The following is a 12,470-nucleotide window of genomic DNA, read 5'->3' as shown; positions in this document are numbered from 1 at the left end:
TCTTTGGGTCATTCCTTCTCATTTGTCCGCAGGCGGAGTATGGGCTTGCTGTTCTATTCAGTGCTTATGACTATTGATGAGGATCTCCTGGAAGACGTTACCTGTAATCCTAGTTCTCTTCCAGGGGTATCCACATCAAAGTCATAAGCAACCCACCCCCCCCCCCCCCAGCAAATTAGACTGTTTTTTTACTGTTAAGCTATATATTTGTGCCCTGACCTTTGGTTCGCCACAAAGAACAACTGACCTAACTGTCACCCCTGTGCCATGATGGGAAGCTAGGGGTCATGGCTGCCTTAAAGGCACGGTGCCAGTTTTTTTTGTGTTGCAATTGCTTTCATTTTCTATGCTATTGGTTTCGAATGCAGCCTGTAGGCTAATAGTGCTTACACTTTAGCAGTTTTTATGAGTCTACTCATTAACCCTTTCCATGCGGCCGCGATTCCCCTGGTGTGCTGTAAACAGCACGAACAGGGGCGGGCCGTGACGAACCCCAGCCGACATCAGCACACGAGCACCGTAGTGCATGACGGCTGGGGTTCGTCATCAGCATGGAATGGGTTAAAAAGAGTAAAAGTTATTCTTGCCTTTCTGTGGTCTATGTATATTAGTAATATGTGATTGCAAAGGCTGTTATTTGTTTATTGGTTATTGCATTGTTTAGCCTCTTATATGGGGCCTGTATTGGGATGAGAAAAAATCCTGTATGTGGGTGTGTGTGTGTGTGTGTGTGTGTGTATATATGTATATATATATATATATATATATATATATATATATATATATATATATATATATATATATATATATATATATATATATATATATATACTCTTATCGCACAGATCTACATAGATGGAAACGTGAAGGCCTTTTGAGTAAAGACTAGTTTAAATTTCTTCAAAAGGAGTTCCCTGTTTTGCCAAACATGTACTTCATACCTAAAGTGCATAAACAGCAGTCACCAGTGCCTGGCAGGCCAATTGTATCTGCGATAAATAGTGTGTTTGAAAACGCATCAAAGTACATTGATTTCTTTTTACAAGAATATGTGGTCTCTCTACCTGCCTACATCAAAGATACCATCGATTTTCTCTATCGATTGGGACAGTGCACTTGGTCAGATGAGTTTGTTAATAACAATGGATATAGCTACTCTATACACGAGCATAGTCCACAAGGACGGTCTACGTGCAATGAATATTTTTTGGATAGACGCCCTGTAGAACTATTTAATCACAGCACAATGTTATTACACATGACAGAGAAATGTTTAACCAACAATACTTTCCTGTTTAATAATGAAGTGTATAAACAGATAAGGGGTGTCGCCATGGGGTCGTGTTTCTCCCCCAGCTACGCGGGGTTCCACGTAGGCTGGTGGGAGGAGCATGTCCTCATGGTTGAACGCGAAGATCTATGGTCCAACAATGTGATTGAGTATTGGCGATATATCAACGATATTTGTATCATCTGGAGAGGGTCTGAGGCATTAGCTTGGCAGTTTGTGCAGGCAATCAATGTCAACCAACTAAACCTTCATTTCACAGCGAATATCAGCAGTACCACAGCTAGCTTCCTAGATGTGAAAATTGACATTATTGAAAATGAGATTGTCACCAGTCTATTCAGGAAGGAAACTTCTGGCAACTCAATTCTTCATGCGGCAAGTTTTCACCCGCAGCACACCATCAGGAGCATCCCCTATGGGGAGTTCCTGCGAATCCATAGGTCATGCAGCTGCCCAAAATTGAGAGAAAAATGTCAGCAGGAAGCTAAAGCAAGGCTAGTTAGCCGTGGTTACAAGCCAGCTTTGCTAGAATCAGCAATGAGGAAAGCAAATCAATTGTGTAGAAATGAGTTGTTGAATCCCAATAGGGAGAAAATCACTAATGCCACACAGACAGATGACAGCAGTACCCTTAGGCTCATTACCTGCTACAGTCGTCAGGCCAGACAAGTCACCAAGATCATTAAATAACAATGGCCTATCATTTTGACAGACCAAGTTCTCAGAGACATTATGCCTAAAACGCCAACCGTCACATTTAGACGTGCATATGCTATGAGAAATGATTTGGTGAAGAGTAGTCCTGAGACCATCAAGGCCAACAACTGGCTATCCCCCCGCAATGGGTTCTTCCGCGGCAGCTCGTGCAGAGCTTGTAAGTTTGGAGTTAACACCAGATCGTATGTGACTCCTTTTGAAGTTAACCCCATTCCTTTGCGTGACCATTACACTTGCCGCACTGAACTAGCAGTCTATGTCCTTACTTGTAGCTGCAATTTACAATATGTTGGCAGCACAAAGCTACTTGTGCACCAACGCATATTGCAGCACTTACGTGCGATTTTGCATGCAGATCAGAGCTACCCGGTAGCTCGGCATTTTCAAGCCACGCATAACAAAAATTTGTCGGACTTAAAATATTTTGTCATAGACGCGGTAGTCGCCAACAAAAGAGGCGGGGACTACGAGAAACCGTTGCGGCAACTTGAGTCACGCTACATAGTACTACTCAACAGCAAGAGTCCTGGAGGTCTCAATATGGGAGAAGACCTTCATAATTTTCTATGAGCTGAACCCTATAGAGATCGCTGTAGCATGAGATTGTATACCTACTCTATAAAACCCTGTTTATATTGGGCCATCACAGCAGCATCAGAACGTACATACATGATTATAACTGTGAGATAATCCGAGCTCCCCCATAGTTGAGACAGTGATATTTGTCACATCAGCTAGCACTAGCACTTTTGCACTTTTAATAATTTATATTAATTTTTTCCTCATTTATTCACTATTAGAGCACTCAGCTTTGCGAAACACACACGATGTAATTGTCACACACAAAGCCTAGAACGCAGACCAAACAAGATGAGAAGGCAGCATTATGATACCATGTAGTTTTCTAGCATGTTTACATATGGCCATCTAAAGGGAATCCATTTTAATAAGTCTTTGCTTTTATATTATCCATGGGACACAATGATTATTATAATCATTTTGATAAGCATGTATACAATGTGTCATGCAATATATTGATCCTGATTAATACATTGATAATTTTCCACATATGCGTATTTGCACACATTATAACTCATAGCATCGATGTTTTTAAAAGTTTCCCCTTCCCTTGATCAATTGCAATGCCATAGACAGTACAGTGACATGGGATCATGTTCCCGTGGTATACCATCATGACGAAACATCAATATTACATGGTAGTATATGCTGACATGTATTCTGTAGGGTCATTTGCGGGCAGAGTATTTTAATGGCATCACCGGATTGGTTACACCTCGATAATCACTGTATATCAACTAATATATGCATAGTTACGCATTTGTGCAAGATAAAAGTATGGCCTATTAGGTCACTTTATAATATCATACAATGTGCATAGTTTAAGTATGTGTACAGAAAAGAAAGATGATACGAGGTGTTGTGTTCATACTCCATGCTATGGTTTTTATATAAAATGCAATGTTACAAAATGGCGCCCGCAATTTCAGCCCGAAAACAGTGCATGCAGACTGTTAGTCCTTTCATCATGTCTAGCACTTCTGAGCTTTGGCGCGAAAACACGCAGTTGTTGTGATTTCAAAAGTGTGCTAACGCCGACTGTCGATTGTCAGTGAGCAAGGGCACGGGCACGGACGTGCCCGAAACGTGCCCGAAACGCGTCTGATGGCAGCTTTTTACCCACATGTTGCACAATAAAGTTTAGCAGTTGGATAACATACCTCGCCTTGGAGTGCTAATTGTGGGGTATCCTCATCAAAGTCATAAGCACTGAATATTCCCGCGGGAACCCGGAAATATTAACAAAATATATATATATTTTGTTAATATTTCCGGGTTCCCGCGGGAATATTCAGTGCTTATGACTTTGATGAGGATACCCCTGGAAGAGAACTAGGATTACAGTTAAGTAACTTATCCTTGCTGCTCAATGACTGAGTCCAATTTAGATCAAAGGCTTTGGTTCTTTGTCTCCAAGCTGAAAGCCACCATAGGATACAACTTGTAGATCAGTTATATTCTGTTGTTGGGTTTTTGAAGTCTCAGGATTGCTGATTCCTGGGTAGTGGAATAAACAATGTATCAGACAGAGTGAGAATAATATAAGTAGCCTGTTGGTGGATTTCCGGAGAAACAGCAGACATAAGCTCACCCACTGTATCCCAGAAATATCCACCACGGTCAGAGGTCTGACTTTCTTATTGACTAATTTCAGACTACATTCTGAGGTTCCTCAGAGCCTCCTATTTTGCTAGTACACAAGATTTGTAGGGTCCAGTGATTCAGCTGCTTCGTTTAATCTGACACGCAAAACCTGGGTATGCTGGTCCCCACTGTCCTTAGGCTATCTCATACTTTTCCATAAAAAAACATTAACTGGAGTTTGTTTTTACTGCTTGCCAGCCTGTCAGCACCAGTGTATCAGTATTCATGTATTTCATTACTTCTGCGAATAAAAAAGATATTTCAATTCAGCTTTGGTGAAACCTGTGTAACCAGTCGTCCCTGATGTACCCAGAAGCTTCTCTGAAGCAAAACTGGGAATCCTCGGTGTTTTGGTGAATTTACCAGAGAGAATGTGTAATCCAGTGTCTCACTGGGAAGGCTACTGTATTGTATTTGTTGCATTATATCTATTGTGCAAACTTTATATGTAAAATATATGTGCTTGCCCAATCCATATATGTTTGCATTGTTTTTCCCCACGAGATACAGCCTGGAATTTTCCAAACCCATAATCATTACTTCACTGCCTAGTTGAAGAAATAGCTCCAGTTCTGTGAGCATGCTACATGCCATTGTTATATTAGTAGTAGAACATTCTAGTATCTTTGGAAGAAACACAGTTGGATCCAGATTTGTCCTGAGCTCCCAACAGATTTTAATAGTGACAGCTCACTTTGATGAAAAGACACTAACATGAAGTTGACGTGCATGAGCTACCTATTCTGGCAAGTACACATTGTTACTTACACTTAACTGGTGAACAGGTGGTCCTTCATCCAAATGGAAACGGTGTACTCTATTCTGCAATCAGTTGAAATGAAGTACCCTTCCTCATTTTGCATGTTTTGCAGGTGATTAAACATGTATTTCAGAACCCATTATAAATGGCATTAGTGTAGCCAGTCATTCCTATCACCCCCTTAGTTCACTAAAGTAAAGTAAGTGATGACAGAAGACTTCTTTATCCGCTTAATTTGGAAGAGTTCTCTACTATTGCTGGTACTTACTTATTAGATCATCATCCCACATAATTCTCAAATGTTAACCTTTGTCCTCAGTTGATCACAGAATTCGAAATATGATAGAAGTACAGAGAGCAGTAGTTTCTCTGCAGGAAGAGGATGGCTACAATAGCATTCATACAGTTGTTCTGAGGCATTTGTGGAGCCACTATTTTTTCAGCACTGCATGCTTTCATAAAACATTATTGCCTTAAAAGTTATGCTTGTGCTAAGGCATCGTTAGAAGACTGGCTCGATCCATGTTTGTGTAGCAGAGTCTTTCACAAGATGAATTGGTAGAAGAACATTTTTCATTAGAAGAACAGATTCCTTACTACTGGTACCTTGGTTTTAATGTATACATTTTCCCTGTACAGATTATCAACTACCAGCCTGCCCTCTGTAGCTTGCACTGTTCCTGTTGCCTCTATTGCAGCTACAGTTGCAGCTAGTGTAGTTATGTAATCTACCTTTTGGTGTCACTATTGCCCGTGAGTACTCTAAAGGCAATGCAGTTCGTTTGTACTGCTGGCTCTACAAAAAGAACAATTTTTCAGAGCTCCTAACCCCTACCTTGGTGGTTTCACAAGTTACTCTACTGATTAAAAGGAGTAGGTTTCAGGGCAAGTATTGTCAAAGTTAAACAACTTAATGCTGTCCTAGAAAAAGGTGAGAATTTAACGAACGCCTAGTCCTAGGCATATAAAGTGAGGCATGGTACCAGAATATCGAGCCTTTAATATTGTGCTACCATTCTACCTTAACAAACCTGTTGACAAGGTAAGAATATATTGGTACTAATAGTTTTACCTCACTTAACACCCCATATATGTACCTTGATAAAATATATTTTGTCAAGTTACATTGATAAGTTAAAGAAAGTACATCTATACTAACCTATATGCAGTACTCTGTTTTCATGAACTCTGCCCTGCAATAAAAGAATACTGATGAAAAACAACGAGAGCAGGTTAAACAAGCATTTGCAATGCAATAGGTCTCGCATTAGGAAAGTTTGAGCTATTGGTATTGTAAATGACAATTTTTTTATGTATGTTAGTTTTGAAAATAGCGAAATTAAGAGCTTTGACATTTACAATGCCAATAGTTATAACTTTCGCAAATGTGACACCTATAGCATTTGTAATGCAATATGCGTTGTATTTAAGTGACTTACATGTATTGCTATTACAAATAACAATGGCTTTTAATTATTTTTAATATTTAATACTTAAATAAAAGTTATTGTAATCTATAATGGCAATAGCTTAAACTTTTGTAAATAACTTTTGTGAAGATTATGTTCAGTGTATTTTATTGTGACGAAAATCCAAGAACAGAAGTGAAATATTAACATCTTTTTGTGACATTTGTAATAAAGCTTGAAACATTGAGAGAACATATTTGAACCAGTGATGCTGTGGTTGCGCTGAATAATGCGGTGGTTGCGCTGAGTGATGCGGTGGTTGCGCTGAGTGATGCAGTGGTTGCGCTGAGTGATGCGGTGGTTGCGCTGAGTGATGCGGTGGTTGCGCTGAGTGATGCGGTGGTTGCGCTGAGTGATGCGGTGGTTGCGCTGAGTGATGCTGTGGTTGCGCTGAGTGATGCTGTGGTTGCGCTGAGTGATGCTGTGGTTGCGCTGAGGGATGCTGTGGTTCCGCTGAGGGATGCTGTGGTTGCGCTGAGGGATGCTGTGGTTGCGCTGAGGGATGCTGTGGTTGCGCTGAGTGATGCTGTGGTTGCGCTGAGTGATGCTGTGGTTGCGCTGAGGGATGCTGTGGTTGCGCTGAGGGATGCTGTGGTTGCGCTGAGGGATGCTGCGGTTGCGCTGAGGGATGCTGCGGTGGCGCTGAGGGATGCTGCGGTGGCGCTGAGGGATGCTGCGGTGGCGCTGAGGGATGCTGCGGTGGCGCTGAGGGATGCTGCGTTGGCGCTGAGGGATGCTGCGTTGGCGCTGAGGGATGCTGCGTTGGCGCTGAGGGATGCTGCGGTGGCGCTGAGGGATGCTGCGGTGGCGCTGAGGCTGCTGAGGGATGCTGCGGTGGCGCTGAGGCTGCTGAGTGATGCTGCGGTGGCGCTGCTGGGTGATGCTGCGGTGGCGCTGCTGAGTGATGCTGCGGTGGCGCTGCTGAGTGATGCTGCGGTGGCGCTGCTGAGTGATGCTGCGGTGGCGCTGCTGAGTGATGCTGCGGTGGCGCTGCTGAGTGATGCTGCGGTGGCGCTGCTGAGTGATGCTGCGGTGGCGCTGCTGAGTGATGCTGCGGTGGCGCTGCTGAGTGATGCTGCGGTGGCGCTGCTGAGTGATGCTGCGGTGGCGCTGCTGAGTGATGCTGCGGTGGCGTTGCTGAGGGATGCGGGAGTGTTGCTGAGTGTTGCTGTGGTGGCCCTGAGCGATATTGTTGTGGTGCTGTTTGGGCGTAGATATTGCCCAACCCCTCGTTGTTTAAGAAATATTCTGAGGTCAGACTGAATTTGTGGTAAGGGGCATATCTCATAAACAGTGTGGACAGAGTGCGAAATCAGTATAATGTATATATATAGAAGTACTGAGGTCAGAGATAAGAGAATGAAACTGCAAGGTAAGAGTGTCTGTGTAGGGGCAAATAAATAAATATGCGACAAAGGCAGAGCTAGTTAGTATTTGATTAGAGCAATGAAATAGAAAGTTACCCAGAAGGAGGAGAAATGTTGACAGAGAAAAGAGAAGAGAAAACGAGTGCTTGTACAGTGGTAGTACAGCACAAGGGTAGATTTCATGTACCAGGGCTTCCAGTTGTATGTTGCTGTGATGGAGTAAGGTTACCATGCACATAAATAATAAATGTATCTTCCCGTGCGCAGAGCAACCATTCAAGATAAATTAATGGTAGATTTCGACATAGGAGCCCAGACTCTCAGAAACATAGGCGGATGAAGAGCTGATGGTAGACGCAGGTCTGCTGATGCTGCATGGAGCACAGCCAGATGGAGGAGGACGGGCACACAACTGATAAGTTGTGGGGCTTTATTTTATGTTCAGAACTGTATAAATCGAGTAACCATGATTAAAGTTTTGCTTTAAAATTAACATTGTTTGTAAAAATGCATCCAACGTAGGCTGGAGAAGAAGCAATACAAACAAAAGCACGTCATTTAAAGCACCGTCTGCAAAGTATGCCCCAGGCGGAAACAAAGAAAACATTGTACTTTAACTCACACATTCTGCAAAGTATGCCCCAGGCGGAAACAAAGAAAACATTGTACTTTAACTCACACATTCCTGAAAACATTGAAGAACGGAAAGTATACATGCGTGGGGGGAGCAAAGGGAAGTAAACACAAAAAGAGCTGCTACCCTCACCACCTCACCTCTAATTCTAAGTGTGGCAGACTCCACTTCCTTCATATCCATGTCTGAGCAGTGGAGCAACGCTGGGAAACGGCGGTAGAGTAAAACTATTTTGTTTACTGTGTGCACGGAACCATAGGGCCCTGCTTTCAAACTTTTATCTACTGCAAGAAATAGCTGGCTGGAAGCCTGTGGTGCGGGGCGTAGTAAGGCCGCATACAGAGGAGCTTTATTTGGGGGAAGGGGGTGGGAGAGGGTAACACAGGCTGCGCAGGAACAGCAAGGAAAGTCCTGATAATTGATCAATGCTGCGGAGTCAATAAACAGTAATGAGGTGGGTTTAGCATCAGCAGACTTGCGAGTAGCGTCCCCGCTGAGGACAGAAACCACAGCAAACAATCATCACAATCAATGTGTGTGTGGCTGCCGTTGTGAAACTGCAAGCGAGCACTGTGTGCTGAAAATAAAATTCAAACAGCCACCATTGCTCAAGCAGTGTCCAAACAGTGGTGTGTGAGGCCACCACTATTGAAGCGTGGGGTGCCGGGCTGCTTGAAAAACAAGCTCTCTGCATTGCTGTATGGGTGGGCGGGGGAGCAGCAGCAGCCTTTGATGTGGTGTACGAGGCGGATGGGGTTGGGTGGGCGGCGGAGCAGGGGAGTGAGCCAGCATGGGGTGTGAGTGAGGCCAAGCGTGCGCCTGGCGAAGCGTCACGGTTCACTAGTTTGGTGACGCAAAGCGACGTGTATGATAACATTGATCCACTTTCATGCACAATTATTTTTTTACACAAAAGCCTTTGCGAGTACAGAACATAATGGCATTGTGTTGCATATTTGCAATTCCTTGGTGCAAAGGGGTGTTACAAAGTGGGAACTGACTCCATCGTAGAAGTGAACGCAATCCCGTAGCTGGAAAGGCCACAAAATGTTGCATAACCCCACAGTGGCTTGCTGTAGAAGAAAGTGTGTTCTCGGATTAACTGGTTAGTGAGGCAGTGCATTTCCTCATGTATATTGTTGTACACAGAGTAGCTCATGTTGGTAATTTGTTTACATGGTTTTATAAATAACGACCCATGGATAGTGAGAGGGTAAGCCGAGTGCTTGTACAGTGGTAGTACAGCACAAGGGTAGATTTCATGTACCAAGACTTCCAGTTGTATGTTGCTGTGATGGAGTAAGGTTACCATGCACATAAATAATAAATGTATCTTCCCGTGCGCTGAACAACCATTCAAGATAAATTAATGGTAGATTTCGACAGAGGAGCCCAGACTCTCAAACATAGGCTGGGGAGGAAGAGCTGATGGTAGACACAGGTCTACTGATGCTGCATGGAGCGCAGCCAGATGGAGGAGGACGGGCACACAACTGATAAGTTGTGGGGCTTTATTTTATGTTCAGAAATGTATAACATAACACGTTTATCTCCCCCACGCCCCCAAGTTTTTTTATTAAATAGAGTAACCATGATTAAAGTTTTGCTTTAAAATTAACATTGTTTGTAAAAATGCATCCAATGTTGGCTGGAGAAGAAGCAATACAAACAAAAGCACGTCATTTAAAGCACCATGTGCAAAGTATGCCCCAGGCGGAAACAAACAAAACACTGCACTTTAACTCGCACATTCCTGAAAACATTGAAGAACGGAAAGTATACATGCGTGGGACGAGCGAAGGGAAGTAAACAGAAGATAAATTTAAATCTGCAGCGGCGGTTTACGCTGCTGATCAGCTGCTGTAGGGGAGGAGGGAAGGGGGGCAAGTTGGAGGCCGGCACAGCGGCTCTTTACTGTAGCTGTTAGAGGCGCATCAAATGGGCAAGCTGTTTGCCGCGAAAGTGAAAATAATGCGGGCCGTGAAAGTCTGATGCGTGCAACAACTGGTAGTCTGGTGCGAGGCGTGGGGGGAGGGGGAGCAAGCGGGAGTGGGAGGGAATGAGCAGGCCAAGCGCGCACCTGGCGAAGCTTCACGCTTCAGTAGACAACATGCATTGGACGGAATCCGGCTTGGAATCCTCTTGGTCAGAGAGTTTGGTTTAACTCCATTACTCTCGTCTATTTATCCCTGCAGGATAGAATAGTCGAGACCTAAAAAGGAAGATAATTTTTGAATGCGTCTCTGGTGCCTAGAGGAGCATTGCTAGTTCTGGCTCAACATTGCAAAGACACAAATAAATGTGTGCTCGGGTGCTTGTGAGATGTAATGAGCATAAGAAGTCAACTTGCCCCTCTTCTAATTAACAGTGGCTTTTTTTCAGGTCATGCCACAATACCAAACCTATGTTCTTCATTGGATATTGTAGCTTACCTGTACCTTTCACCCTGTTGCATTTATCTCTGTACTCCATTTTAACATCTGCGTAGTTTCAATTCAAGTAGGGGAAGCTAATGTGAATATTAAAAAGTGCATTTCCAAACAACATGACGGACACTAAATAGGACTGCTTTAAAATTTCTTTAGAATATTTTAATTTGCCTCCATTATATTTGAAGTTGTGTAAATGTAGTTCCTCACATTTATGTTATCACTGTTATGGGAGGGCAGATAAATAAGCTATCACATTATTTAACCGCTTAAAGGAGTTAAATAATGTGATACCTTAAACCTAATTACCAGCCATAGTATTACTAGCATTGCTGTTAATTTAAACACTATTTCACAATTTTGCTTCATCTTGCTTCTGGACATTTGAAATAAGTTTTGTTTGGTTTTGTTTGCAGATCTCAGGAAATTCAGAAGTTACAAAGGAGGTTCAGTAAGAGACCTTCTACGTGCCTTGAGAAATAAGGTAATCGTATAAGTATCTAAGCAGACTCTTTTTTTTAATTGTGCTTAATCAAATACAAAAAACGGTTTTACTACTGTTAAATGTGAGTAGACATTCATAAATGTAAAATATAGCTCATTTAAGTAATGCATGTAAATATATACAGTGGTAACGGATGGCATTGTGTGCTCACTCGTTTTCAATAGGACAGCTGTAGTGCTACACCAGAGCATAAGTATTAATTCCTATTACGGACATAAACATCATAATTAATCTAAGAAAGCCCTCTCTAAAGTATGTGTGTTAAAGAACTCCTAAATTGCCTTTTAAATAATGAGTTCTGATTTGCTGTGGTGTGTCGATGGAGGAGTGGCTTTGTGATTATGTACTTTCTGCCAAATCCTAAATCAAAAGAAGTATGTAAAGCCTCAGTATTTCAATGAGGCTCTATCACTGATGGATAAGCAATGGGTGTCTCCGTCATTTGCATCTCGGAGTAGCACAGTTCAGCAGATCTAATCTGATCTATCTGATTGGCATTCCCATTCCTCGACCTTTTGGCAGGGGGAAGATACTATTGTTTCAGATTCTTCAGTGCTACATCCTGACAGAATTCTCTAGGTAGATATGAGACAAGCATCTAAATCTCCCTTTCTTCAACAATGAATCTCAAATAAATTCACATCCTTGAATTATTCACCATTGTAAGGCGAGGAACCCTTCGCAAACAATGTTGGCATAGGAGTGTTTGGACCTTTACACTCGATATCATTGGAAATTACATCCCATTCACGTGATTGTAAACAGCTCAAACTCCAGCCAATCAAAGGCCCAGCATCCTCAATTGCTTTCCCTTGTGAGGCTTACACCTGACAGTTTTTTGGACGTAAATCAGTGTGAGGAACCCTCAAGAGATCTTTCTCTCTTTGAAGAGAGATGTTTTCACTAAGGTGTCTGCAAAGTGAGCAATTCATGTGGGAAGATAAATATTTATATGGATGACCCACACACTATATGCCTTTGTTTTCATCCAGGTCATAGCCCAGCAAACTGACATTTGTCAAACTTTTTCTCTGAAGACTTATAAGGACAGACCGAGAAGGCTTGCTTTTGCAAT

General features: G+C 42.6%; 1 protein-coding gene across 2 annotated transcripts in view; it reads left to right on the top strand.

Annotated features, from left to right (window-relative positions):
- ERN1 (endoplasmic reticulum to nucleus signaling 1) overlaps window positions 1-12,470 on the top strand; it is a 673,099-nt gene that overhangs the window by 645,120 nt on the left and 15,509 nt on the right. For both annotated transcript variants that reach the window (XM_086930909.1, XM_086930908.1), the window contains exon 21: window positions 11,307-11,374. In XM_086930909.1, the coding sequence (XP_086787035.1) occupies window positions 11,307-11,374 (68 nt within the window). The remainder of the gene's footprint in view (window positions 1-11,306; window positions 11,375-12,470) is intronic.

This window comes from Lissotriton vulgaris, chromosome 7, assembly GCF_964263255.1.
Source record: "Lissotriton vulgaris chromosome 7, aLisVul1.2, whole genome shotgun sequence".
In the NCBI taxonomy this organism is placed as follows: Eukaryota; Metazoa; Chordata; class Amphibia; order Caudata; family Salamandridae; genus Lissotriton; species Lissotriton vulgaris.
This window is presented reverse-complemented; position numbering and strand designations above follow the sequence as displayed.